We start from the raw sequence: 26945 nt of genomic DNA, 5'->3' as shown, positions 1-26945 counted from the left end.
GGAGTATGGCATTGAGATAGAGGATCAGCCATGATCATACTGAATAGCGGTGCAAGCTCGAAGGGCTGAATGGCCTACTCCTGCTCCTAGTTTCCAAATCTGGAGTCAACCAACCAAGCACAGGCCTGGGACTTGCTGGCCTGGGCTACAACCTTTGCTTACTAGATCTTCAGAGAGCACAAATAGCTCAGAAATGATCAGTGCTTTAAGGGGAGTTGTCTGTAGCAATGATTCATGCACATTTCCTTTTTCCCGGTGTAACTGGGGGAACACGGAGCTGCTTCACTGGTCAAACCATCTGCCATGAAAAAAAAATGAACTATGGATAACCTGAGAGCTAAATCTCTCAGAAGGAAAAAAAATACACATGAACACACACACACACACACATGCAAGAGGAAACATCTCTATGACAGTGGGCAGGCAGCCAAGCCAGTGCCTGTGGGTCATCCAATCCTGACTCCAGGGCGATGCCAGTGTCAGCACGATGTTTCAGCACTCTCTCCCACAGTGGAGCTCAAAAGGTCAGTACAAGACGACACCAGCAAGTATCCCATGTCCTCTCGGTGGAAGGCAACCGTGACGTGCAACTGGTAAGGACCCTCTGGCGTCCTCTTAGCCCTCCACAAATAGTCCTGAATCAAGAGGTTAGCTTCTGCATGTGACTATGGCCTCAACCAAAGGCAAAAAGCCAAGGGGGTCATCCTATCAACTGCTCCAGCGATGGGACTTCTGTTGGCTGCTAGCTCAGCACAATATTGAAGTATGTCCTTGCTTGTCTAATGCTTCTCTTGACCTTTCTGCCACTTGGCAAATGGCCTGCGGTCAAGGAAGCCAGAAGGGCACACATGCCCTCTCAGGACCCAAGTTAATAATAAAAAAAAATTGTTTTGTAAGATTACTGTATTTCTTTGGCAAGTGGCAGCAATGTCCAGAACAAGCAATAAGATAGCAAACTGTGCCTGCAGTGACTGCTTAAAGGGAACTAATGCAGTCTAATGCCCCATAACACTAAAGGTTGAGAAAGGCTTGATATATGTGAACTTTCCGATGCCTTTCATCATCCCTGCATAACACGGTAGGATGACTGGTCACAGTCCGGAAACTATCATTAGCCCAGAGTTTCTTCTGGGCTGCTCTGGCTCTGCTTCTGTAATATTGCTGGAGGTGGGGATGTGGGAGAAAGGGAGGGGTGAGGAGCAGGGGTGGGGGGGTGATGACCGCGTGAGTGGTGCGGGAACTGCTCTGAGGAAATTCTGACCCATTTTTGGTAGAGCTTTCAATACATGTGATATCATGAATTCAACCAGTTTGCAGCACTGCCCACTCATGATGTCACTGGAGTGTGTTATCATCTCTGTAGAAACCGGTAACGATTTAAAGAGAAAGTCAAACTTCCAGTTATTCGCTGAAGGAAGGACACAGGACAAGATTTCACATTTTAAAACTTTTACTGTATCAAATGGCTAAACAAAAAGAACACTATGAACCAAACACTATTTTATTTTCATAGGCAACTTAACGAAAACCAAAAACCCCAATTTTGTTACAATACTCGGTCTCTTAAGTAAACATTCACTCCTCATGGGGCCAATCCAAAGTGTTTCACAGCTCTCAAGGGTTTTACTCATGTTCTTTTCCCTTTCCAGTGACAGCTTCCTGGGAATTCTCCCTCTAGGTTCAACAAAGCGAATCTTGCAGCCTTTCAACTCCTCGCAAATTTTGTTAACAAACTGAGCGCGAGCTCCCTCCTGCATTCCATGTGGTGAAGAGTGTCTGCATTTGCTCTGCTTTGCAAACCTGGCCGACATCTATCTCATTTTGCTCTCTTCCTCCCAGTCAGCTACAGATCATCAAACATGAGGAACTGCAACTGCCCTGTCTGTGATATCTCTGAGTTTATGTGGAAACCTGTAATCTGATCTCAAAATGGCTTCCTCTACCCTCCTCTCTGTGGCAACAGGAAACACACTAGCCCGATATCCAAGTAGAAATATTAATCAGCTACCTCCGATCACCACGGCCTTTCACCTTCTAAACAAAGAGGAAGATTGCAGCACTATTATCGATAACACCTTTCTGAGTTTTAGGAGACTTAGGGTCTCGTGAATGTGGGCCTAAGCAGCTGCCGTTGCCCAATTTGTTAACATTTGGCACCTTAATTTCAATAACACAATGTGACTCCCCCTTTGATCTTTAGCAATTAAACCACCCAGGTTTACTGTCAGACAGACTAGCCTAGGTCACATGACTCCTTTTATTTAACCTACATTTAAAGATAAAGTCTCAGACTATGATAATCTTATAAGCCAAAAGATATAGCCCTAAAATGCAATAACCCTTTACCTCATACTTGCAACAGGAGCAACTAAAACTGCAAGAATCAGTAACTGAGACACATCAGTAAGTTTATAGGTATTGGCCCTCATAACAAGGAGAAATATCTAACATCTGTGCTCAGTTAACTAATCTCGGCTAGGGAAGCAGTTTGTGGTGCTACTATTGGCTTTACTAGCCTTGTGCTAGTGAGATGGAAAAACAGTTTGGGATCCTCATTCCTCATCACTGTTGTAGAGATCGGTGTTGCAAAGGTACATAAATAGGATCAGGACAGGACCTGGCTCACTGGTGTCATCCTCCAGTCCTCTCACATTCACTGTCAAGGCTCAGACAGGGAAGAATGGCCACTTTCCTGAGATACCAGGGGCCTGCTAGCATCCATGAAAGGAAACCGCTAAACTAAAAATGTGAGGAGGGCGACAGAAAATCAGATCGTTACAAAATTGTTATGTGGCAATGCTGTAGAAGGCACTTCCCCTTTAATTTCACGGAAAACCAGTTGTTACAAAATACAGATCGTTCACTTTTTACGAACTTGATCTTGTGGGGACGGAGGTGGGTGACGATTTGAGTAGAGGAGTCTTCCAAGCAGTGGGCCTACAGCTTTGGATTTCAGCCTCAGTTGGACTCAATGGCACCTTTGGATAAGTTTTGGTATCTAGCACTAGTTACAGCAGCATTCAGTTGTTCTTGTGGGGAGCTGGGGATGGAGGAGGGAAAGGAAAGAAAAAGAGGTGTTAAAAATAAAAAAACAAAAGGGACGGGCCCACCCAAACCTGACCCCAAGCGGGAACTGGGAGTTAGAGCTAGCGAGGACAAGATGGGTCTTACTTTCCTTTCAAAGGAAAGATACCTATAAGGTTAATTCGCAGGGAAAAATAATTGTGTGAAGGATTTAACAATTTGATTTTTTCCTTTGAAACATGAACCTTTATGGGGCCTCTTCAAATGATAGACCCCTGCCCTCCTTACCACATCCTGCTGCTGCAGATCCGACAGAAAGGAGAGAAAAAGCCCACCCTGCCTGCCCTAGAAGGGAACTGGGACAGGGGTTGGGGTGGGGACAGGAGACTGAGGGACAGGGAAAGCTGGGGGTGGGTGGCGTTGAAGGCCAATAGCTACAAGCAGATATTGCCAAATCCTTGTCTCTGCACTTCACTGGCCGACTACATTTTGTTCTGGCCATGTGATGTGTGAGAGGCTAGTCGCAAGGCTCCCAGCCTGGCTGACAGCCTAGAGAGCAATAAAGGCGTTTCATAGCTAAGTTAACCCTTCAGTAACTTCCTTCGATCTGCTTTTTTAAAAAAAAATAAAATAAACATGCACTAAATATCAATAAAGAAAAAGTCAGTGCTTTATATGGTCAAAAGATTAAATTCACAGCTAGCAGAGAGGCGCAATCTTTTTTACATTTAAAGCTATACTGTTTATTACTATGTTCTTTCAGAAGGTAAATATATAATTTTAAGTATTTCTCTAGTGCACTTGTACCTTTTATAGTGTCCCAGGTAGGTCTATAAAGTGGGAAGGAGTCAGTCTATTCTACATTTATTTAAAAAAACAAGACACCGTAACAGGGGGCAAATTCAAAATGTCAAACTACAATGCTCATGCAGGAACACAGACATCTGTGACAGTATTCCCTCCAGTACAAATGAACTGTTACCATTTTCCACAATGATTGAGAGAGTTGAATCCTCGATTGACATCCTGCCCCCATTGCCCCACCTCCCCCCTGAGCAGGACTAAAGGCATTGAAGTGACTGAGAGCACCTTCCCGTTACCTGCAAAGGTATGATTCGCCCATCAAACCTTCCCTTTCAACTTGGCCCCACACAAGGAAAGCTGGGGTAAACACTGCATGTCGACCATGTCACCTCAATCAGTTAAACCTCACAACGAGCATCCCAAAAGTGTATTGCTGATCATAATTTTACAGAAGGTGCTTTAAGATATGAACATATACGGTGAAAATAAAGAAGAGCCAACTAGAGGTGCTGTGATTGTACTTCTTGACTTAAAAGAGGATTAGTCTTAAAAAAAGTATCTCTTCACTGCTGAGCCCAGGCTCAGACACTCTTCCCCCACCTCAAGTGTTTTATATACGACGTGAAGGGGCACAACCAGTGAATTAAAGGTCATCTCTAGGCTTCCAGGAGGAGCTACTTCAGCTCCATTGAGGCCCCAGGGATTAAAGTCGTGTTCAGATTTTTTTTCCTGTAGTTGCCAGAGGATCTCGAGTCAGTGCCTGGCTCCAGCCTCCAGCCTCTCCTTTTGCCCTGTGCTGAGCCCCATTCATTACTCTAGCTGACTAGCTCTGCAGTTGACAGGAAGAAAAAGGGGTAAAGAGGGAGAGTATGATAGATAGTTAATGGCAGAGAAAGATAGGGAGGGATAAAGAGTGACATAAAGGTATTGGCGAAGAGGAGAGGCTGAAAACTACATAAGTATGGAAAGAGAAAGAGACAGAGTTAAAAACAGGAGAAGGCAAAGATGGAGAAAGATACAGCGAGAGGGGGAACCAGGGTTAAAGGCAGAAGGAGAGACAGGTACACAGACAAGCTCTGAAGAAAGAAAACAGGGACAGAGCCAGGCAGATTTAGACGTCTGTGATTTTTAAAAATTCGTTCACGGGATGTGTTGCTGGCTGGGCCAGCATTTATTGCCCATCCCTAGTTCCCCATGAGAAGGTGGTGGTGAGCTGCCTTCTTGAACTGCTGCAGCCCATGTGGTGTAGGTACACCCACAGTGCTATTAGGAAGGGAGTTCCAGGAGTTTGTCCCAGTGACGGTGAAGTAACAGTAATATATTTCCAAGTCAGGATGGTGAGTGACTTGGAGGGGAACTTCCAGGTGGTGGTGTTCTCATCTATCTGCTGTCCTTGTCCTTCTAGATGATAGCAGTAGTGGGTTTGGAAGGTGCTGTCTAAGGAGCCTTGACAAGTTCTTGCAATGCATCTTGTAGATGGTACACCCTGCTGCTACTGTGTGTTGGTGATGGGGAGAGTGAATGCTTGTGGATGGGGTGCCAATCAAATGGGCTGCTTTGCCCTGGATGGTGTCGAGAGTGTTCTTGGAGCTGCACTCATCCAGGCAAGTGGGGAGTATTCCATCACACTCCTGGCTTGTGCCTTGTAGATGGTGGACATGCTTTGGGGAGTCAGGAGGTGAGTTACTCGTCACAGGATTCCTCTGACCTGTTCTTCTAGCCATGGTATTGATATGACTAGTCCAATTCAGTTTCTGGTCAATGGCAACCTGCCAGGATGTTGATAGTGGGGGATTCAATGATGGTAATGTCATTGAATGTCATGGGGGTGATGGTTAGATTCTCTCTTGTTGGAGATGGTCATTGCCTGGTACTTGTGGCATGAATGTTACTTGCCACTTGTCAGCCCAAGCCTGGATATTTTCCAGATCTTGCTGCATTTGGACGTGGAATGCTTCAGTATCTGAGGAGTCGCAGATAGTGCTGAGCATTGTGCAATCATCAGCAAACATCCCCACTTCTGACCTTAATGATGGAAGGTCATTGATGAAGCAGCTGAAGGTGGTTGAGCCTAGGACACTATCCTGAGGAACACCTGCAGTGATGTCCTGGAGTGGAGATGATTGACCTCCAACAACCACAACCATCTTCCTTTGTGCAAGGTATAACTCCACCTAGCAGAGAATTTTCCCCCTGATTCCCACTGACTCCAGTTTTGCTAGGGCTCCTTGATGCCACATTCCGTCAAATGTTGCCTTGATGTCAAGGGCAGTCACTCTCACCTCCTCTGTGGAGCTCAGCTCTTTCATCCATGTTTGAACCAAGGCTGAAATGAGGTCAGGAGCTGAGTGACCCTGGCGGAACCCAAACTGGGTGTCAGTGAGCAGGTTATTGCTGAGCAAGTGCTCCTTGATAGCACTGTTGATGACCCCTTCCATTACTTTACTGATGATTGAGAGTGGACTGATGGGGCGGTAATTGGCTGGGTTGCATTTGTTCTACTTTACATGTACAGGACATACCTGGGCAATTTTTCACATTGCCAAGTAGATGCCAGTGTTGTAGCTGTACTGGAACAGCTTGGCTAGGGGCGTGGCAAGTTCTGGAGCACAAGTCTTCAGTACTATTGCCAGAATATTATCAGGGCACATAGCCCTTGGCAGTATCCAGTGCCTGTCATTTCCTGATATCACGTGGAGTGAATCGAATTGGCTGAAGACTGGCATCTGTGATGCTCGGGAGGAGGTACTTCTGGATGAAGATTGTTGCAAATGCTTCAAAAGCCGCATCTTTTGCATTGATGCGCTGGGCTCTCTCATCATTGAGGTTGGGGATACTTGTGGAGCCTCCTCCTCCAGTGAGTTGTTTAACTGTCCACCATCATTCACGACTGGACATGGCAGAACTGCGGAGCTTAGATCTGATCCGTTGGTTGTGGAATCGCTTAGCTCTGTCTATCACTTGCTGCTTATGCTGTATGATACGCAAATAGTCCTCATTTGTAGCTTCACCAGGTTGACACCTCATTTTTAGGTACGCCTGTTGCTGCTCCTGGCATGCCCTCCTACATTCTCTATTGAACGAGGGTTGACGCCCTGACTTGGTGGTAATGGTAGAGCGGGGCATATGCCGGACCATGAGGTTACAGGTTGTGACGGAGTACATTTCTGCTGCCCCTGATGGCCCACAGCACCTTGTGGACGCCTGATCTTAAGTTGCTAGGTCTGTTCGAAATCTATCACATTTAGCACAGTGGTAGTGCCACACAACACAATGGAGGGCATCCTCAATGTGAAAGTGGGATGACTTCTCCACAATGACTCTGCAGTGGTCATTCCTACTGGTACTGTCATGCACAGATGCATCTGCGACAGGCAGGTTGGTGAGGATGAGGTCAAGTATGCTTTGCCCTCTTGTTATTTCCCTCATCACCTGCTGCTGAACCAGTATAGTAGTTATGTCCTTTAGGACTCGGCCAGCTTGGTCAGTACTGGTGCTACCAGCCACTCTTGGTGATGGACATTGATTATGGCAGATGAGAAGGAGACACAATAGGTACGCCCTGTTACACCAGGTAAAAATAGATGTACGGACAGAAGAAAGTCAGAGCGCGCGCAAGAGAGCGCGGGGCAATGAATACAGAGACAGCAAAAAAAGACTTGCATTTATATAGGGCCTTTCATGACAACCTGATATCTCAAAGCACTTTACAACCAATGAAGTGCTTCTGAAGGATAGTCACTGTTGTAATGTTAAGAAATGTGGCAGCCAATTTGCACACAGTTAGCTCCTACATACAGCAATGTGATAATGAACAGATAGTCTTTTTTTGTGGTGGTGATTGAAGGATAAACACTATTCAGGGCAGCAGGCTTCAGGTCCATGGATTGGAGAATCAGGATTGGGACTCAGTGGGCGTGGCAGTCTGCTCCCTTGTTTTAGCGACTTGAAAATCCCATTCCCAGTTCTCCAATCAATGCTCGCTTCAAGCGTCACTCCTGCCTCAACGGAACATGCTCAGCCTCAATGAACACACCCTAAGGGAAAACACAGACAGATATGCAGACGTGGGGAGAAGAGCAAGACAGTTCAACAGAGAGACACAGACTGGAATAGAGGGATGAAAATAGACAAAAACACACGAGGCTGAGACAAAGACGACATTACAGGAGACAGAAAATTAAATCTCTACCAATCCAACTTATATAACATTTCAGACAGAAGGTAATTCAACAGGGTTACAAAGCGTAGATTCTTATTAACAAAAAGCTCAGCAAATCCCTTTGATTCTGTTAAAGTATTCTTAGCAGCTTCTAAAGACAAATGGAGTTTTGTGTCAGGCCAAAATGAAGCATGACCCTCAGGCCACGTTGTAACCCACACTTGCACCACACCGTTTTACGTATGCGCTGGGAAGGAGAGAGGTGAGTGTAAACACAGAGGATATCAGATTCTGGCTTGACCAATGTGATTGTCATTTGAGTTTGATCTCTAGTGTAAATACCAGAGACAGACTACAAAAATGAGTAGAAATATTCAAGTGATGAATGGGTTGGTGGGTGGGGGGGGAAACACAGAGAGACAGGTGGATAGGAGGAGAGACAGAAACTGATAGAGAGAGATTTGGAAGAGAAAAGAACTTGAGACAGAAACAAATTTAAAAAGGGAAAGCAGGGGTGGAATAAGTGCTGATACTCACTGGGGAAAATGTACTAGGCGATGTGATGCAGGTTAAGGCCCAGGTTTGATTCTTGGTTTGTCCCGAATTAATTTACCTGAAGGCAAATCAGGAGACCACAACTGGCCATGTCATCCTGGACTGGGAATGGAAGGAGGTCGAGGGGGGGGAATTTGGACAGGGGTCGTTGCACTCCTGATTCCTATCTGGCGATCCCTGCTGGAAAATTGTTTCCGGGGAAGTCTCCTGCCAACCCTCGCTGTCAAAAGTCACACTGAGCAAAGTACAGGAGAGCAAACGGCAGCCATGAAACCTTCGCTCTCAACACCTTCAGGGAGGAATTGAGCAAGGTAAGGGTGGGGGGAGTGTGGAGAGAAGCAGGAAGCAATAGATTGAACATATCACCCACTCGCTTCCTGCCGGTTGAAAGCAATAGACTGTTACACAGTAAAAGTGTTTTTCAACACAGTTCACTCCAGTGACAACACACTGTTAGGTTGATCAAAAACTTTTTTTTTTCTCTCAAAAAAAAAGTCTTCCTTTGTGGGTTTTAAACTATCAAAAGAATGTAGCTATGAGTAGCAAGAAAGCTAAGCACAATCCACACCACCCTGTGGTCTCTGGTGGTGCACTCAAAGAGAAACAGATTCAGTAAGTATAGAACTCCACAAACAGCTAGCTTGATATTTAGCAAATGCGGGAGCAGCAGAGCCAGAAAGACACTTGAAAAATGGAGAGCCCTTAAATATTCACAGGCAAGACACTGATTTTTAAAAATAGCAAGTCTGGGTGGGCCCATGAAAATTTATATAAAGACCCTCTTATTTCAGCAACTGAAGGGAGGGGAAGTGAATAAGGATTACAAAGCTTAATATTTCTTTACTTTTTTTTTAAAAAAAAAGATCAATTCTAGTCCACACCCAAACCAGTTCAATCATTTGCAGGTCCCAGTGGGACAACCATTATCAAATCTTGACTCTACTTTTTGTTCCTGCACTATCCTGGTCCGCATCAGCACCTTCCCTTCAGCAAATCCCATTTCCTCCCTGCAATCCTCCTCCCTCCCAGTCCCACCCCCACCCCTCTCTCTCCCCACAACTGGATGTGGCAGACAAGATGTTATCAGGAACAGAAACTTTCAAAAAGTTTGTGCATCCTTTTGGCTGTTCCATCAAGGATCTTGAGGAACTCCGCTTCCCTTCCATCTCACATCCCTCAGACCGGGTCGTGAAGTGTACACTTCAACTCCAGCTTTATAACTTTCTCCATTTCCAGAAATAAACTCAACTCGACAGTTTTAGGAAAAAGCAATTGCTTTTCTGTTGCTGTCGAGCTCTCACTGAAACCCCGCAGTCAAACAATGGACGACTTTTTAAAAATCCTTTTCTGCGGAAACACTAGGCCAAAAGGGAGACAGAGGGCTTTTGCGCCCGGGGTGCTTTCTCACACAGATTTCACATCCTCTGAATGCACCTTCAGGTCAGAGAGATCCACTCTATAAAGCAGTGATAAAGCTCATCACTGATTTCCAAAACTAACGTAACTTGACAGGGGCATTGAATGTCAGCCTTGGTTCAGTTGGTACCACCCTTCCCTCTGAATTAGCTGGCTGCAGTTTCAAGTCCTACTCCAAACAGTTGAGGCTCACACTCTCGTGCCATTGAGGGACTGCTGCACTGTCAGGGGTGTCGTCTTTCAGAGGAGAATTAAACTGGCGCCCTGTCTGCTTTGTCAGTGTCTCATGATACTATTTTGAAGAGGCGGGTGGGGATTTATCCCTGGTGTCCTGGTCAATATTTATTCCTTAATTAACATCACTAAGTGGTCGCCAGGGACCTTGCTGTGTGAAAATTGTCAGCCATGCTTCCTACATTATGACAGTGACCACACTTAATTGGCTGTAAAGTGCATTGACACGTCCTGAGATTGTGAAATGCACTATGTAATTTCCCCATGTGCAAAGAACATTCCTCTCCCTCCACCGACTCTCCCACCTGTGTTGAGTTGGTGGAAGGTGTGTTCCAATTAGCCTCAGTGTCTTTGGGCTAGGGAGAGAGGTGAAATTCAGCCATGTTCCTGATCCTACTCATGATCTAGTGACCTATGTTGAAGAATACTGGCTGCTTGGTCTCACCCATGAAGAATAGTCACATGTTACCAGAGAATTATTTGCACTACTGGGGTTGTGCCCCATCTAGGAGTCAAAGTTTTCTGGATAGCTATGTTTGCATTATTTGCTCCCCCTTCCTCCGAGGGTTGCCGGCTCCCTGCCTATGGTAATTGGTAAATCCTTACATGGGCACAAGAACCTGCACAAGTGCAACCCCTGGAGTTTCATCCTCCCTGTGGTGGCACTTTCACCTCCTGATTGCACAAACCGAGGTCAGTTGGCTGGTAAGGGAAAAAATAATAATCACATTCAAAGGTTCCTACAAACTCTCTCCAAAGGAGACCCTGTCTGGTCTCACTCTTCAAGAACAGCCTTTCAGCCAAGATACCAGCGACTGTGGAGTCGTCTATCTCTGTCTAAGTTAGTGTATTTCAGAGAACAGAGAAAGAAAGATGGCCTTTAAAATGGATGCTGTGTATAGTCATTGATGAACAAAGTCACTGTTGTGTGTTCACCTAGTTAAAGTATCCCAACAAGATAGCATATCAGATAATGTCCTCTTATTGGGGTCTGGCCACTTTAATGAGTTGAGCAGAGTTGAGTAAATGCAAGACCCGTGAGGGTGAATGAGAGGCTAATGGTGGCCCATGTGTTGTTGCTGCTGCTCCTTGAGTCATGGTTCAGCCAGAGTTGTTGGGTTAAGCTGGCAGCCATTTCAATCCGTGCACTGTTTTGGAACAGGCAGCACAAATGCAGAACCCTCCATTGTTACCAAGCCACAGTGCTACTAAAAATCCATCTGCATTGTGCTACAACACAATGGTGTGTGTGGATGGTCACAGCACGATTGGACTTAGTGCTGTTGCTCTGAACCTGGCGTAACCATGACCCATTTTCCTCAGGGAGGGGCTCATCAATATGTAGGCTGGGCTCACTCCCAAGAGGGAAGCTGCTGCTGCTGCAAGGGTGGAAAACCATGGTGGAATTGCTGAGGCCACTGCTACTGCACTGACGGAGATGCCCGAGATTTAAGAGGGGCAAAGAGCCCCAGAGAGGAGGACAGAAGGCATTTTAGGCCTTGGACTCAGCCATGGTCCATAATAGTCAGTGGTAGGGGCCAATATATCGAATAGGAGACGACAACAAACTGGCCATTCACCTCCATCCTGAAACTTATGGAGTCTTACCATCACTAACAAGAGACAACTGGTATCCTCTTCTTGGGGTCTATGACACTAGCAGTGGTAAGCTGGAAAACATGCTGCACCTGCCCACACTGGTATTTGTATGCAGCAGGTAAGGATAGGGCAGATGACGACTATCTGGTCAGGAAAGAGGGGGGTGGCAGCAGTGGTTCGGGGGGGGGGGGGGGGGGGGGGCGCGGGGTGGCGCTCGAGGTTAAGCTGGAATCTGACAGTGGGCATCATCGTCTAATTTTCCCCTCATTTTCTTCCAGTATCCCACCCAATCTGAGAAGAGAAACCAGCCCATGGTGCCTAAGGTTTCATATCTGTCAACAATTTATCAATAAATTTTGGGGGGTGGGAGACATTTCTATCGAGATTAAGTCACGAAGGTCACTTGCTAGGAGTTTCTCTGCTCCCAATAGAACAGCAGAGGCCTGGCCATGCAGACAAATGCAATACCACCTTCTTGAACTACCCATTATTAGTCAATGGGCCTATCTTTGCATGCAGGGTCGCATTACAATGGGGCATTTTGCTGTATAAGGCTCATCACCTTATCAAGCTCCCCAATCTTTGCCAAGTGAATAGGAAAAAGTTGACCCAATAGTCCAACCCTCTCCCGCTCACACTTCATTTTTTCCCTTTTTGGAGTCAGAAATCACTGCTGGTTTTTAACCGGAGTTACAACTAATTATGAAAGCAAAATACTGCGGATGCTGGAAATCCAAAACAAAAACAAAAATACCTGGAAAAACTCAGCAGGTCTGACAGCATCTGCGGAGAGGAAAACAGTTTCCTTAGTTCTGATGAAGAGTCATACGGATTCGAAACGTTAACTGTTTTCCTCTCCGCAGATGCTGTCAGACCTGCTGAGTTTTTCCAGGTATTTTTGTTTTTGTTTTACAACTAATTATGCTGCTTTCAGCCTCAGTGTGACAGATATTAAGGATTAAGATCGGATTAATGAGGTGTGCTACTGTTTTTTAAAAAAATATCAGACCAGAGAGAGACTGGCTTCATGTAAAATGTTAATAGCGTCCATTCTGGCTCCTGGCACATTCCTTTGCTATTACTAACTCAATTTCAAACTCCTCATTGAGACAGATTGCCCTTGCTAAATAGCCATAAAGCACGTATCCCAGTCATTTGCTGTAACTCCATATCAGCAGCAGGCTTATTTTGATTATTGGTACTTGTCAGCTGTACACAAGACTTGAATGAACGCACTTTGAAACAACATCGTCCATTCGTTCTGTGCCATTCAATTAATTAGCTCAAATCGCTCCTACTGTCGTTAACAGACCTGTAATTATCAGTGCTTCACCTTAATACTGTACAGCTCAAAATAATCACTTCAGGCACAACTTATATCACAAAGCATCATCCACGGTTCAAATTAAGAGCACAGAGGATTCATTGTGCCCGCCACTGCACCTAAAACGAACTCCAACCAATTGAATTGACACAGCTACCCTGTATCAGGACTGACCTGTGCAGGTTAACAGTGGTAAGTGGGGCTGATGCTTACTTTGAGTTCCAACAACTTCCTACAATGTAGCACCACAATCTAAAATTAACGTGTTAGATCCTGACCAGAATGTTTGTCACATGAAAAATCAACTCATACATTTTATTTGACAGAGAGCGAGCGCAAAGGGTACCACTGGCTTGGGGGTGGGAGGTGGTAATTCACCTTTTGTGTCCTAATTCATTTCCTAATTCATTTCCTATTGTCAGATAGTTCACTTGGTATTTTAAAATTTCCCACAGACCATCCATTAGTCAAACACACTTGAGTGAGGCCCCAACTAAGGGGACACACAACCAAGTATGTTGGTGCATTAACACAATGTATGAATAGGATGATGGTTGGCTCTGCCCACCTTTTCCTGCACCCATCACTCCCCCACACTTTCTACACCGTCATCATAATTCACCACATGATAGATTACAAACAAATGTTGAAATATGAAAATAAGAAACATTTCACCAAGGACAGCCCTGCCCCTTTAAAATCCAAGGGATTTAGCCTCCACTGACGTATTTTATTGCATACATCTGATAGAAAGCCAGATCCAAGTTTCACAAACAACTTTCAAGAAACACTCCTCTACTAGTCAAAGCCTGCATAACGGGACCCCTTAGACTCAACTTCACCTCTCTCGGGAATCCAAACACACAACTACAGTCCAGACGTGGGCTGAACCCGTAAACTTCAACACAGAGCACAAACCTCAACCCAAGTCTGCAATCCTTGCCGGTTTGCAACTTAAAATAGGCTGTTGTAATAATGATATGGTTACAGCTCAAAAAAAAAAGTTGCAAAATTACAATAACAATCCAATTTGCCCTGTTTTGGCAGCTCCAGTCAGTTTAGGGATCTGCCATTTTGTCGATCCAAACCATTGCCTGTTTTTATCCCAATATCACAGGATAACAGAGTGCAAGGAAAATACAAACCCCTACATCCTCCCAATCGCCTGGCAAAATATGGATCCCTTCAAAATCAGTAAGGGCAACACAGCATATGCAAAGCACAGCCTTCTGTAACAATGTTAGAGGGAGCAAAAGAACATCGTACTATTTATCTAGACTACCACACTATAATGTTATACCTAGAATATAAAGTAGGCATATCTAGAATACCACACTACATTGTACACCTAGAAGGCTACTGTGTGGTGCACACTTACAATAGGGTTATATACTGCACAGTTAGAATTCCAAATTACACTGTGCGAAACCACAATATCTAGAATATCCAAATATAGCGTCTATGTGAGATACTATATAGCATTGTGCATCTAGAAAGGCGTAGCAGACTACACACCCAGAGTATCAAGCCATATTCTAATACTGATCCACGAAGTTGAAGTCATCAACATTCCTGTCCTTTCCTCTCAATTGCTTGGGGGGGGTGGTGCTGCTGACAGTGGGGGGCGGGGGGAGGGGGCGGGTGTAGAATTATCATCTTCACTGTCTGGGCAGTAGTCAGGTGGAGGATATTGGCTACTTGTTAAGGAAATGGTCTGATTTTCGTCCCATTGATATCAATGGAATGAAAACTAGCAGGCAATCTGCTCCACCAGAACACAGAAAAATAAAGACAAAAGATCCACCCAATCTCAAACCTCCCCCTCCCCCACACACTAAGGGTGGAATTTAATGCGGCCACTGAGAGCGGGAATCATAACGGACAGGGTGGCTTCAATCAGGAAGGTGCCAAAATCTCGGTTCCTGATGGCTGGTTGAGTTTAAGGGTTAAGTTGGCAGTGTTTCAGTGACAGGTTGGGACTCGAGATGTCCTTTGGCGGGAACCTCTTTTCCCTACAGTTGCATGCCAAGAATACTCGTTACATCATAACTCCAAATTAAATCAGACCTTCAAGATTAAGTCAGCAGTGAACGGGAAACTCGTATCAGCAGATTTACAACTGATTAAAAGGTAGTGGGCACCAGGTGAGATGGTCCATTTGCATCATAGATGAGTGACTGTCTTTGTTGAACACTGAAGAAAAGGACTGGGGAGCAGGGGAACGTTCATGTACCTAGACTGTCAGCAGTGAAAAGGACAAAGCAGTGGGGATGGGGTGGGGGCCGGGCAGTGATGGGAGATCCATGGAGGTGATTGGACTGCGGGGGGTGTGGGGGAGGAATGGGAATGATGAGGTGTCCCACGAGATGGCATAGAATTATGATGGGGTGAATGATGAGGGTAGGGGATTTAGATCTACAAAGAGGGACGAGGGCTTGGCTTCCAGACAATATCCTTCCAAATCTACAATTGTTGTCCCCCAGCTAACCTGCTCCTTGCCTGCAGAGACTGCATGCTTGTCCCTTGGGACTGTTATAGTCCTCCTGGGGCTGCACTGCAATCACCTGATTGGTTTGGCCACTTCCTGCCCGCCTGGCCATGTGATCATTCGTGCCTCACTTGGCTGCTGCCTGCCCTTTAAAATTAACAGTGAATTCCATGCACACCAACTGGCGACACGCGAGTGGAAGTGACACACACTTCAGTCACCGGGGATGTGCCTCATGGATTAAATTTCACTCATAATCCTTTACTAATTTTTTTTAAAAAAGTGAACATCCCATTTTAGTGAGTCACATCATCATTAGCTGGCTGAGAGTGCCACACACTGTCTCTTACCTGAAAGCCCCCCAGGGGCCATATAATGAGATCCCCCAGTTTCAGTCGAGGGAGGCACAGAGTCTGGTAAATCTGCTGTAAGCAAAAGGAAAAACACGCCTTAAAATATTTCAGGACATTTTTTTTTTGGCATAATTTCAATCATTCAGCCTGGACGTCACATCTAATTACTTCCCCCACCCCGCCGCATAGTTAAAAAGCCTGCTGGCACTCACTGACTAGACTCTCGTACAAAGGTCACTTCAGCAAGACACGGGATGGCCACCAGTGTCTTTAAAGCCACATCCCAGCAAGTTATAATTGTCAGGAGTTGGGGAGGAAAAAAATAAACTATTCCCACAACTTATCACACTTCTTTCTTCAAACGTCTAACTGCTATCATCGTATTCATATCCCAGTTACTCCTATCCCACTTACAAGTTGGCTGCTAGGATATGGGAGACCCTCTCCCAGGATGACATATATGGGGCTGATTTTTAGCTTTGGGGCTAGGGAACAGGAATCGGGACTGTTTCTGGTCCAGAATACGCGCAGGGGGAGGGGGGTGGGGGGTCCAGTCACTCTTGAGGATTTTCATGAATGCTCACCCTTAATTGGCACGGAAACAGGTTCCTTCTTGTCCAAACAAGGGCAGTAGGTGGGCTTTCAAAAGCTGAAGACCAGAGGCCTGAGAGGAGCAGCAGGGCACTAAAGGGTAAGTAATTAAGAGGATACTTCAACATGGAAGCACCCTCTCACCAACCTTTGTAAAAAAAAAGAACTTGCAACTAAGAGTTTCCGCAGCCAGGTCACCACTGTGGTGACTGGGGTAGGTTGGAAATCCTTCTACAGGGGCAGCCTTTTGCTACACCTGCTCCCAGGCAGGCAGGAAGGGCTGGCTCCCCAGCCTGCCACTTGGGTGCCCACCTCTGGGCAGTTAAAATGTTGCCCATGTGGTACAGGAAACTGAAGGCTGACTGGAAAATCCTAGCCAGCCATCTTTCACTGTGGCTAACAAGGCTCTTAATGAGCTTAAATTGGCTGCCCTACCTCATCAGGGGCATCAAGCTTCTAATCTACTTTGGCAAAAACAGCAGGCGCCAGGAACAGGGGTTGGGAAACCAGCACACTGGATGGCACTGGTATTTTCAGACCCCATCTTCCTCTCTTCAGGTCTCGAAGGGCCCAAAAACTCATCCCATAAGATTGACATCCTCTGGGGGAGGCATGACTGCCTCTTTATTGGTCCATCCTCTGACTCATTGCCTGATTCAGGAACTCACCAGGTAAGCTTTCAGAAATCTACAGAGGGTATGCAGCAGGCACACAGCTGCAGAAGTATGGTTGCAAAGCTGTATTGGAGAGATTGCCAGTGGGGAGGGAAACGTATTGAGGTATCGGGGCTTTCAACTGATGGCTGAAAAGTTGGCTGGAGACCTGCACTGCCTCTTTTCTGGAAGGCCCGCCAAACTATCAGTCAATAAGGCAGTGGTGAGGCCAGTGGCAGACATTCCTGTGGAAACAAGACCCTGGGGGCATAAGTCTCACCTACTGAGAGCTGCCGGCCAATCAGAGGCCAGCACCTCTTATGCTCAGCAGCACCACTGGGGAGGCGGTGGCTGCTGCCGGAAGGACAGGCACCGGAGTCCCAGAATCGAAGGAGGGCAGGGGGTTGGCTCTCATCGGACCTCTCCCTTCCCATATCCAGTCCTTCGATCAGGCACTGAGTGCCTTAGATCAAGGGAACTCCCCCCCCGCCCCACAGGAGGTTACAAGTGGCCCACACAGTTTTAGCTGCTGTGCTCACCAAATGGCAACAGGCCTGCTTGCAGCTTGGTTAATACCAGAAGTGGGATGAGGTTCTTGAGTAGTAATTAATAGACCACTTAAGAGCCTCAATTCACAGCAGAGAGGGAAGGTCAATCAGGGGCTTTCGAGCTCCGAACTTAATCCGGGCACAGGTGGGAAGGCGGCGGGGTTCTGGTGAGTCACTGTCCCACCTAAGTACTTGCCCATCTCACCTCCAAGCTCACCACCAGCAAGAGCACAAGGTTCCACACAAAAGCTTACAAGTCAGGGTTACAATGCCAGTTATTGATGAGCAGGTTGAGTGGTGAAATCTGGTGAAATGACATTGAAATCCATCCAGCCCTCAAAGGGTTAACCTTAATTTTCCTTTTCCTTCAGCCATTTTTGACTCAGCTGATGAAAGCCATCTCCTAAAAAGCTTCAGCCTTGTTTTCATGCCACAGTTCCACATTAAGGAGCTTGGACGGTGAGGGAGTGATGTGGGCCCATTTTCTTTGGCTTCTCTCCAAGCTATCTCCATTTCCCAGCCAGCCACACTGAAATACCTCAAACACTAGGCGACACACTAAAACCTAGAGGCTTTGAGAAGACCAATCCCTGATAAGACTGAGCACAATTGTTGTGCATTTCCAAATGTCTCTCTCCTGTCTCTCTCTCTTATGTTTGTCACTTCAGAATATAACATTGAAGTGGTGTAGTGAGCCTGATCAGACGTCAGATGAAAGCTTGTCAACAGATCTGCACAAAAACTACCTTTAACCCACATCAGTCTCCTGCTGTTCTGGCTCCAAATTCCACCCAGCTCATATCACCAGAAACTTTTCAAAGCCAGCCCCTGATATTTAACAGCCAGTGATATCTCATAACCAACATGGGGCCATTACTAAACTCTATATAGGTGTAAACTTTGACTTGCTTAAGAAAAAGCACATTCCTGAGCTACTCAGGCCAGCTCAGCTCCTGGGACAGCTTGGGCCAAAAAATGCCCACTGTTAGTGTTCAACATAGAAGGATATTTTCTTCCCTGAATTGGCCTCCGGTTTTCTTTTTCATCTGTTTTGTCTGTCTCCCAGGAGCTTACACGGCTGCTAAAGGGTGGAGGTCAAAAAGCTGAGTTGCAACATGACTATATGGGATGGGCTCAACAGGCCACTGGTTTTTTCCTGTCTGCCATTTTCGTACGTTTGTAGCTATCTGAGGATACGAGAGTGCACTCCCAACAAATATTATGTCTGCTACACCAATTCACTTCAGTTGGGAGCGTCCTTTAAAACCCACTTATGCCAACAGCAAAGAGTTTGTTGGATATTTCTGGTTTGTTTGATTCCGTTCCTCACTGGCCAACACCTGTATTTTACCTTTCCAACATTTATAGCTCTTCAGATTCAAAAACTTGCTTCATGGCATGAAATAATACATTTCCAAATGCCCAAATTGTACGCCCACAAAATCTTTGGGATTGCTGCTCAGACACCCTGACTTATAGTACTGCCTATCAGAAGCGTGTTTAACAAAAAAGTGAAGCCTATATTGCCAGTGTCTTTTTTTTTCAAAGAATTATAATCTTAATTTTAGCCCAATTGATGAAATTCTGACTAAACAGCATCACCATTTAAAAAAAAATACTATTATCACTAACACTGGCAAGCAGGTACACAGAAATTAAGATAAATTCTTGTTTGTTTTCACTCCAAACCAGAAGGAAAGCCTTTCTGCAGCTTCCAAATGCCAGAATCGACATTACTTCCTCGAAAGTAACTGGGCTTTCCCTTCCATAAATGCAGCTTCAGATTGTGGCTTTCTGTTTACATACATAACGTTAACCTTTATGTCAACACTTCACAGGAAGTTGTTCCACTCAACTAATGGGATACATCAGGTGCAGAAAGTCGCTGAACGTCTAATTTACTTGAGGGCCCAAATTGTTTAGTTAAGTCTCTTCCCTGTTCAAGCTGCTGCTGCCCTGCTCAATACCTCAGGACAGAATCTGTGATGGGTACAGCCCAGTAAATTTGGTTGACCAGTAAAACTTATAATTTGTTAATATATTTATATTTTGTTACTAATTGCCAAATTTATCAGGGCTCCCGCTCCCCCCCCCCCCCCCCCCCCCGCCCCCCGCCCCACCTCTGGGTAGAAATCAGACTGGTTGTAAGCAGAAACACTTCAGAGGGAAAGGATATAGCGCTCATGATTCAAAAAAACACAAATGCTTGGTTTTACGATACTTGTTTGCTTCCTGCGCACTGGGGCACCACAGCTGTACCAAGCAATAAGATAATAAGAATGCTCCTGCCAGTCCCTTCTCAACTCAAGAAACATCTACATGTCTAAGTTAAAGTCTATAAAATACCAGTTCAATTGAAGAAACTAATGGGCCACATTTATGAATAGGAAACAGTAGGCCATTCATCCCCTCTAGCCTATTCAAGTAGACTGATTAGTATCTTAGCTTTACTTGGATCCATATCCTTTAGTATCCTCTCAGACTGGGAGATAGTAGAGATGCTAAGGCTTGGTCTCTCCAACTTCGGTTAGGGAGAGACGAAAAAAACAATTAGCCAATATTCCTGCTGCATGTCCTTGTTTGAAATGTTGTGCCTGGGTATTGGGTGCGAGCCTTGTATCAGACTCAGGTGCAGTGCCCCTACAGTCAAGTTAGCTTACTGACAACTTTCTAGGCTCACACATGAAGTGGGCACATTATCAAAATCCTACCAGCCTGTTGAGCTATAATTGAGCCTGAGATGAGGATGGTAATACTTTTAAACCACACTGAATCACACAAAGAAAAGCAAATTCAATTTCAGGGCTTTTTTGATTTCTTTTCTCTTCTGTGTGTTGTTTATAGTCCAGCATGGCTGTCACACAAAAATCCATTGTGAACTGTCACTGCTTCACAAGTCACTGGGTAAATTACTGATATGGATGCCATGCAGTCCATGAATAATCCCTCCATGGGCTAACAGATCTTCATCTCACTTAAGAAAATAAAAATGTAGGGGCAAATATTACAATTTACAGAGCTCCATGTGACAGGAGCACATGCGAGGAACTTGGATTGAGTTGTATCCAGTTTGTAGCTGGCACAATTTTCTGCCCATGGGTGTGAAATTCCTCAGGTCGGTAGTAACTTTATTGCAAAAATCAGTTTGGTGGGGGGTGGGGAAGAAAATGGGATGGGAAAGTTGCTTTTTACAAGTGATCAGCTCCTACGAATTACACAGCAGCACCAAGAGTGTTCCGAAGATGGGAGTAGAAAGAGTAGTACTCTATGGGTTTGCGACTGCACACTGCATTTCACTGGAAAGGGAATCACATTTCAATGTGCTATATAAATACTTGCTTTTATATTGCACATTTCACTTCAAGAAATCCCAAATCACTTTATTATGAATCACCATCACTGTTATGATGTAGGAAATGTGACAGCCATTTTGCACACAAGATCCCAAAAAAAAGCAATGAAATTGAGGCCAGGTAATCCATTTCAGTGAGATAGCCGAGGTTTAAATATTGGCTTTCGACACTGAGAACTCCCTTTCTCTTTAAAATAGTGCTATGGGTTTAATGCCTCATCTAAAGATGGTACATCCAGCAGCACAGCACTCCCTCAGCGTTGCACCAAAGGGTCTGTCTGGATCTGTGTATTCAAGTCTCTGGTGTGCAATTTAAAACCACAAAGTCTGACTCAGAGGTGAGTGTACTACTACTGAGCCACAGCTGACAACTTAAAAAGAACTTTGGTGTCTAAAATAATTATTGACCCATTTCCACAGATACCCATCTCAGCTCACCTCACCCAAAGCCAACTTTCCTGCTTCAATCCTTTAATGAAGGCTACTGTCTGTAACCAGGAGGCTTCAGACATCCACATAATATCAGACTCAGGCAATTAGCTGACATTGCTGTGCTCTACAAGAGTTACAGGGCTCACATTAAAATATCACTGCACCACATTAAACCAGAACTCTGATGCCAGAAACTCGTGTAGAGGAATTTTACTGAGTGCAGTGTTCCTCTCAACATGGAAGCCTATAGAACAGATATTATGCTTTTCATGTTATGGTAATGAAGAGATGGGAGATGGTTGGAGAAGTGTCCAATTTCACTTATGCACAGACAGACAGGCAAATATGAAGGGTGAGTAATACAGCCTTTCCCAAAGAGGTATTCTTGCATGCCTCCTAAAAAATGGTTCAGAGTGGCATTAACAGGTCACACCCATTGGATAAATACTGTCCAATACTGGGGGATTGTAAAGAAGCAAAGAATGTGCCCTTTGGGACAACATCATCTGATTTGCATCTGTAACAGTTCACTAGGTTTCTCTATACACACCATGGACATTTTTCTGTCATGTCTGAGCCTCAGCAGATTTATAAATGTTGCTGCTTAAAACTCACATAAGATTGTCCCATTTGTAGTCGCAGGTGACTCCCAGCTGGAACACAGTGATACAGTGCAACTGGCCTCAGCAATCATGAGCTAGAATGGGGTAAACCAGCCATGGTTCCATTCTAGTCACTGAACCAAATGATCTGGTCACTTATGGGAGCTTGCTGTGCACAAACAGGCCATCACATTTCCTGCATTACAACAATACAGCCAATAATCAATTGTAGTTAAAGTGCTTTGGGGTGTCCCGAGGTTGTGAAAGGCACTTTCTTTCCTTCACTTGTCTATTGGAAAGTGAGAGCAATGGGTGGATGAGGATAAGACCAAGTTTGTCTGTCACAGCCCCAACCCCATCAAATAGACTATTAATCATCAATGTATAAGCTCACAAAAAAAAGTATATGGGTGAGGCCCTGAAATGTGGCAAGCAAGCAGCAATGGGACCAAACCCAAGAATATGGTAGTAACTACTTTCACTGGCTCCACTGAGTCTCTAATAAACTCCGCACATCAAAATTTCCATATGTTTAGATATACAGATATTTCAAAGAAATACGTGTGGAAACCATGCATGCCACATCTTGTCTTGAGCTGTATATGGTATATTTATTATTTTCTTCTACAGTGTGAATGTAAACAGTTAACACTGGTTTAACTCTACAGGAACTTAGAAACCAGCCCAAATTTCCCCAACCGACAATCCCCTGGAGCACCAACTCTCTGGCTGTGTCCAAATCAGTTGTGAATCAATCTCCTTCCGGATGGAAGTTTCTATAAACATCTACCCCTTCCCCCTCCTCAGTTTTGGCTCATTGGAAATACCTTCAATAATGTAATAAATTAAATATTTTAGAACATTAAAAAAAATTGTTGCAACTTGCAACAATATAAACAGTAAAATGTTATTTTAGGTGGTTGGTGGTAAATGAGGAAAGCGTTCTTAAAAATAAAGAAAAAAAACTGCAGTTTAAGTCACAAATAACACAATACTCACTAGGTTGTTTGAATGAGTCCATTGGAAATCTAGAATACGGAGGCGGGGGTGACTCTGGAAACATAAAAATAAGAGAGAGAGAAAAAGGCAAAGCCATGAGAAAAGAGATAGAAACTTATGATAACACTGGCAGGAGAGCCGGCATTCTTTCGTAAACTGTTTGTCTTAGCTCTGGGGGCTGGAGGCAGAACAGCAAAGGCGGCGATTGCCTTGATAGTTAACAGTCACATAAACAAAAGAGTCAGCCTGGCGCCAGTCTCACTGATATGCAACTTGTGTGTCTAATCGCCCCTCCTTGGCTCACGTAAGCCACTTCTGCTCTGGAAATTACCACTGAACCAGTCTGGCTGAGGATCTGTCCGCGCCATCTAACTGGAAAATCACCCATTTACCTCGGCGACAAGTCTTCTAGACAACTTTTTTTCCCCAAAAGGAACAAACTTTTAGCTACTTGATTGAACATTTGACAGGATTTACAGGGTGTTTTAAAATAACTCCCCTCCTCCTTCCTTCTTAAAAGAATGTGAATTTAAACAGTAACTTTTGACGTTCAGACAATTTCCAGAAACATTTAGACAAATTAAAATAAAAAATCTATTATTGCACGCCCCCACCCCCCCCCCCACCCCCCCGACACCTTGTCCTCGATCTCAATCCAACAGTTTCAATTCAGACCACAACCGTGAATGAAAATATATCTAACTTTATGGAGTTTTTTTTTAAATTAGACAATGCTTTGAAATCGCGACATGTTTATATTTTAATAGGCAGAATGCTGCCCAGTAATATTTGGATAGGAGGACAGTTTTAAATCAGCATGTGCTTCTGAACTAGAATGGGGCAAAATTCGGTTTTAAACCGGATCGCCCGGAATTAATACTAATCCGGGATCAAACTCAATTATTCGCAATATGAACGTTGCAACGTACCAACTTTTTTTTTTAAACAAAAGAAGCGATTTGTTCTTGAAATTATACAATAAACTTCCAGATTTAAAAAAAAAACTCACTTAAGTAAATTTTATGTAAGCTTCACAAAGCAAATTCTGCTCTTAAAAGGGACCCTTCAGGGAGTGATAAGAGTGACAGCGGCTTAAAGTTGCAGAAGAACTAAAGTTAAAGTCTTTTTTTTAAAAAAAAGTCACCATGATTGTAACGCCTGGTGGGTTTAAAGAATGAATGTGACCTCTGTTCCTTACGAGATGGCCCAGGTGATCAGAACACAGAAGGGAAGTCATAAAACTAGATTTTTCAACATGTAACCTACCCCCCTTTTTTTTAAAAAAAAAAATCAACATTAAATATTTTAAAATGATCTTACCGAGTTCACAGAGTCTGCTAAGGTGGTGCGGGTTACAACAGACGGAATCCGGATTATTCGTTCCGTACGATTCACAGCAATAAAGTCTTTTCAGTTCCGAAGAGTTCCTCAGGTCAGTCCAGCGGAAGACTTTGCAGATCAGTACCGGCAAGGAGTAAGTTTGTTTGCTCAGTTTGGGCTCAATCATCTTGGGTAAAAGGAGGCAGCCGGTGCGGGCTCCCCCTTTGCTCTCCACCGATTGCAACAACAATTCCAACTGTTTCTCTTTCAGCTTCTTCAGCAGCGAGTGCGTGAGGGCTTTTAATTCGGGGTCCGAGGCGGTGGATTTGGATGCTTTCCCCCCGCAGCATCCCCCACCACCGCCGCCGCCGCCGCCACCACTACCACCACCACCACTGCCGCCGCTGCTGCCTCCGCCTCCTCCTCCTCCTCCTCCTCGGCTTGCATCGCCCTCCTTATCCGTCTGGCCGTCTGCCTCTCCCAACGCACGGCTTCGCCAAAGTCGCCGGACCAGACCCGATCGTTTCGTCCTGAACATGCGAGACGAAGATCCGCCAGAGAGAAATCTGCTAAAACCCAGCCAGGTACAGCAAAAACATATCCGCAAAACATGAATCCAGCCTGTTCTCGATGGCAACAACACAGTAACAGCCGCACAAATCTGTAGCATACGCCACCCCCTTATTTTTTTTTAATTTTAAAAAAAAAATATAAGATCCGGTAAATTGGTTTCAACAATACTGTAATTAAATACAGGGGGATGGGTCAGAGCTCCCCACAGATACAATCATGCATTGTAACCCACCGGCATAAAGTAGGAGAAATGTAACCAAGAATATGTATCCATAAAAATGTAACCCAAGCGTTCGCTTCTTGTTCCCTTCTTCGGTTTTTTTTGGGGGGGCAGTTTAATCCAAATCCTTAATCCGGCGGGCAAGGCTGTGCTGACGATTGTAGAGATCGCTTTCTTCCTCCGTTTTCCCTTCTTCCTTTCGGCGGTGATAGATATACATGCAGTGTCTCTAATCTTTTCCCTTCCTTTTCTCTCTCTCTCTCTCTCTTTGGCTTGATTTGTACGTGCGAGGGCTTGTCTGGTCTCTCTTTGCCACTTTCCTTTCACTAACTTGATCTCTTTTTTAAAACAAAAGCACGATTTACAAAGATGGGGTGGGGGGTGGGGGTGGGGGGGGGGGGGGGGGGGGGGTGGGTAAAGAAACCAAAAAAAAAAGCCCTAAGAAAGTTGTCGCCGTTTGCAGCTCTGCTCTGCTCTGCTTGTGGATTTCCTGAGTGCTCCGGACTCCTGGCTGAAACTGACACAAGACTTGAAATTTACAAGCTCTTGCTTTGGCTGCGCATTGGCGCGGTCGATCACGTGTGCGTCTAGACACTTTGTCGCGGCCCCCGGTTTAAAGTGATTGTTACGCAAACAAGCGATCACATTACTAACAGCCCCTTTTACTTTATAAACCGTTACCCCCCTCCATCCATACATACACACCATTAAAACGAACTACTGGAAACATTAAACCTCTATTAATCCTGTAAACAATTAATACACACATCTTTTTTTTTGGTGTTGGGGCGGTGGGGAGAACGAAAGGCAAAAATCAGTCCGGAAATTTTGGGAACTGAAACTTGCTCCAGACTCTTGTATGAAAATTTCTGACATTTTTTTTTTTGTTTTGCTTTCGTTGGATTGCGCGGAGACAGATAAGCGAGCTGTGGAAAGCAGGCTGTCTTGCGCAGGTTATTGCTGGGTGCTATAAGGAGGTGGGATGGGTCTGAATTGAATTTTGAAGGTTGGGTTAAAGGTTTGAAACTATGGATTCCTGTGGGATAACCTGATCGACGATAACCACTTTTGCATCTTTGCAGGGTCTTCTAAGGCAACAAAATAAGCCTCACGTCTACCAATTGACAGCTCGTGGGGATATGGTCCAAAGTGTTACAGATATTTGGTCACCCTTCATACAGAAGCTAACTACAACCTGCATTTACGTTGCGCCATTGGGCTCCCGGTCTCACAACATTTAGCTGGAGGAAATTGCTGCTCCAAGACTGCCTGCCAGTCAAGCATGGTGGAAACATGAGAATAGCAGTAGGCCATTTAGTCCTTGAGCCTATTCAGCCATTCAATGAAATCCTGACTGACCTGAGACCTAATCCATATACCCACCTTTGCCCCATATCCTTTAATCCCTTTGGTTAACAAAACTCTTATCAATTTCAGATTTAAAATTAACTATTGATTTAGCATCAATTACCATTTGCAGAAGAGTTCTAAACTTCTACCACCCTTTGAGTGAAGTAGTGTTTCTTAATTTCCCTTGTCTCATTTTTGGACTATGCCCTTGAGCTTTAGATTGCCCAAATAGCGGAAACAGTTACTCCAAATCTACCCTATCTGTTCCCCTTGATATCTTGAAAACTTCAATGAAGCCAGTGCCTAATCTTCAATATCCCAGGAAATACAACCCTAGATTCTTTAA

The 26945-nt window shown here is 44.8% G+C and overlaps 1 protein-coding gene across 2 annotated transcripts in view; it reads right to left on the bottom strand.

Moving 5' to 3' along the window:
* The window catches only part of smad7 (SMAD family member 7), a 44252-nt gene extending 18628 nt beyond the window's left edge, over positions 1 to 25624 (bottom strand). Inside the window, exons 1-3 of one of the 2 annotated variants that reach the window (XM_078552728.1) lie at positions 24457 to 25624; positions 23137 to 23190; positions 15957 to 16031 (exon numbers count right to left, since the gene is read on the bottom strand). In XM_078552728.1, the coding sequence (XP_078408854.1) occupies positions 15957 to 16031; positions 23137 to 23190; positions 24457 to 25126 (799 nt within the window). In that variant the 5' untranslated portion in view covers positions 25127 to 25624. The remainder of the gene's footprint in view (positions 1 to 15956; positions 16032 to 23136; positions 23191 to 24456) is intronic. The other variant, XM_078552735.1, reaches the window with a different exon arrangement.
* Between the last annotated feature and the right edge of the window lie 1321 nt (positions 25625 to 26945).

The sequence above is a fragment of the Cetorhinus maximus genome, chromosome 1 (assembly GCF_964194155.1).
Source record: "Cetorhinus maximus chromosome 1, sCetMax3.hap1.1, whole genome shotgun sequence".
Taxonomy (NCBI): domain Eukaryota; kingdom Metazoa; phylum Chordata; class Chondrichthyes; order Lamniformes; family Cetorhinidae; genus Cetorhinus; species Cetorhinus maximus.
This window is presented reverse-complemented; position numbering and strand designations above follow the sequence as displayed.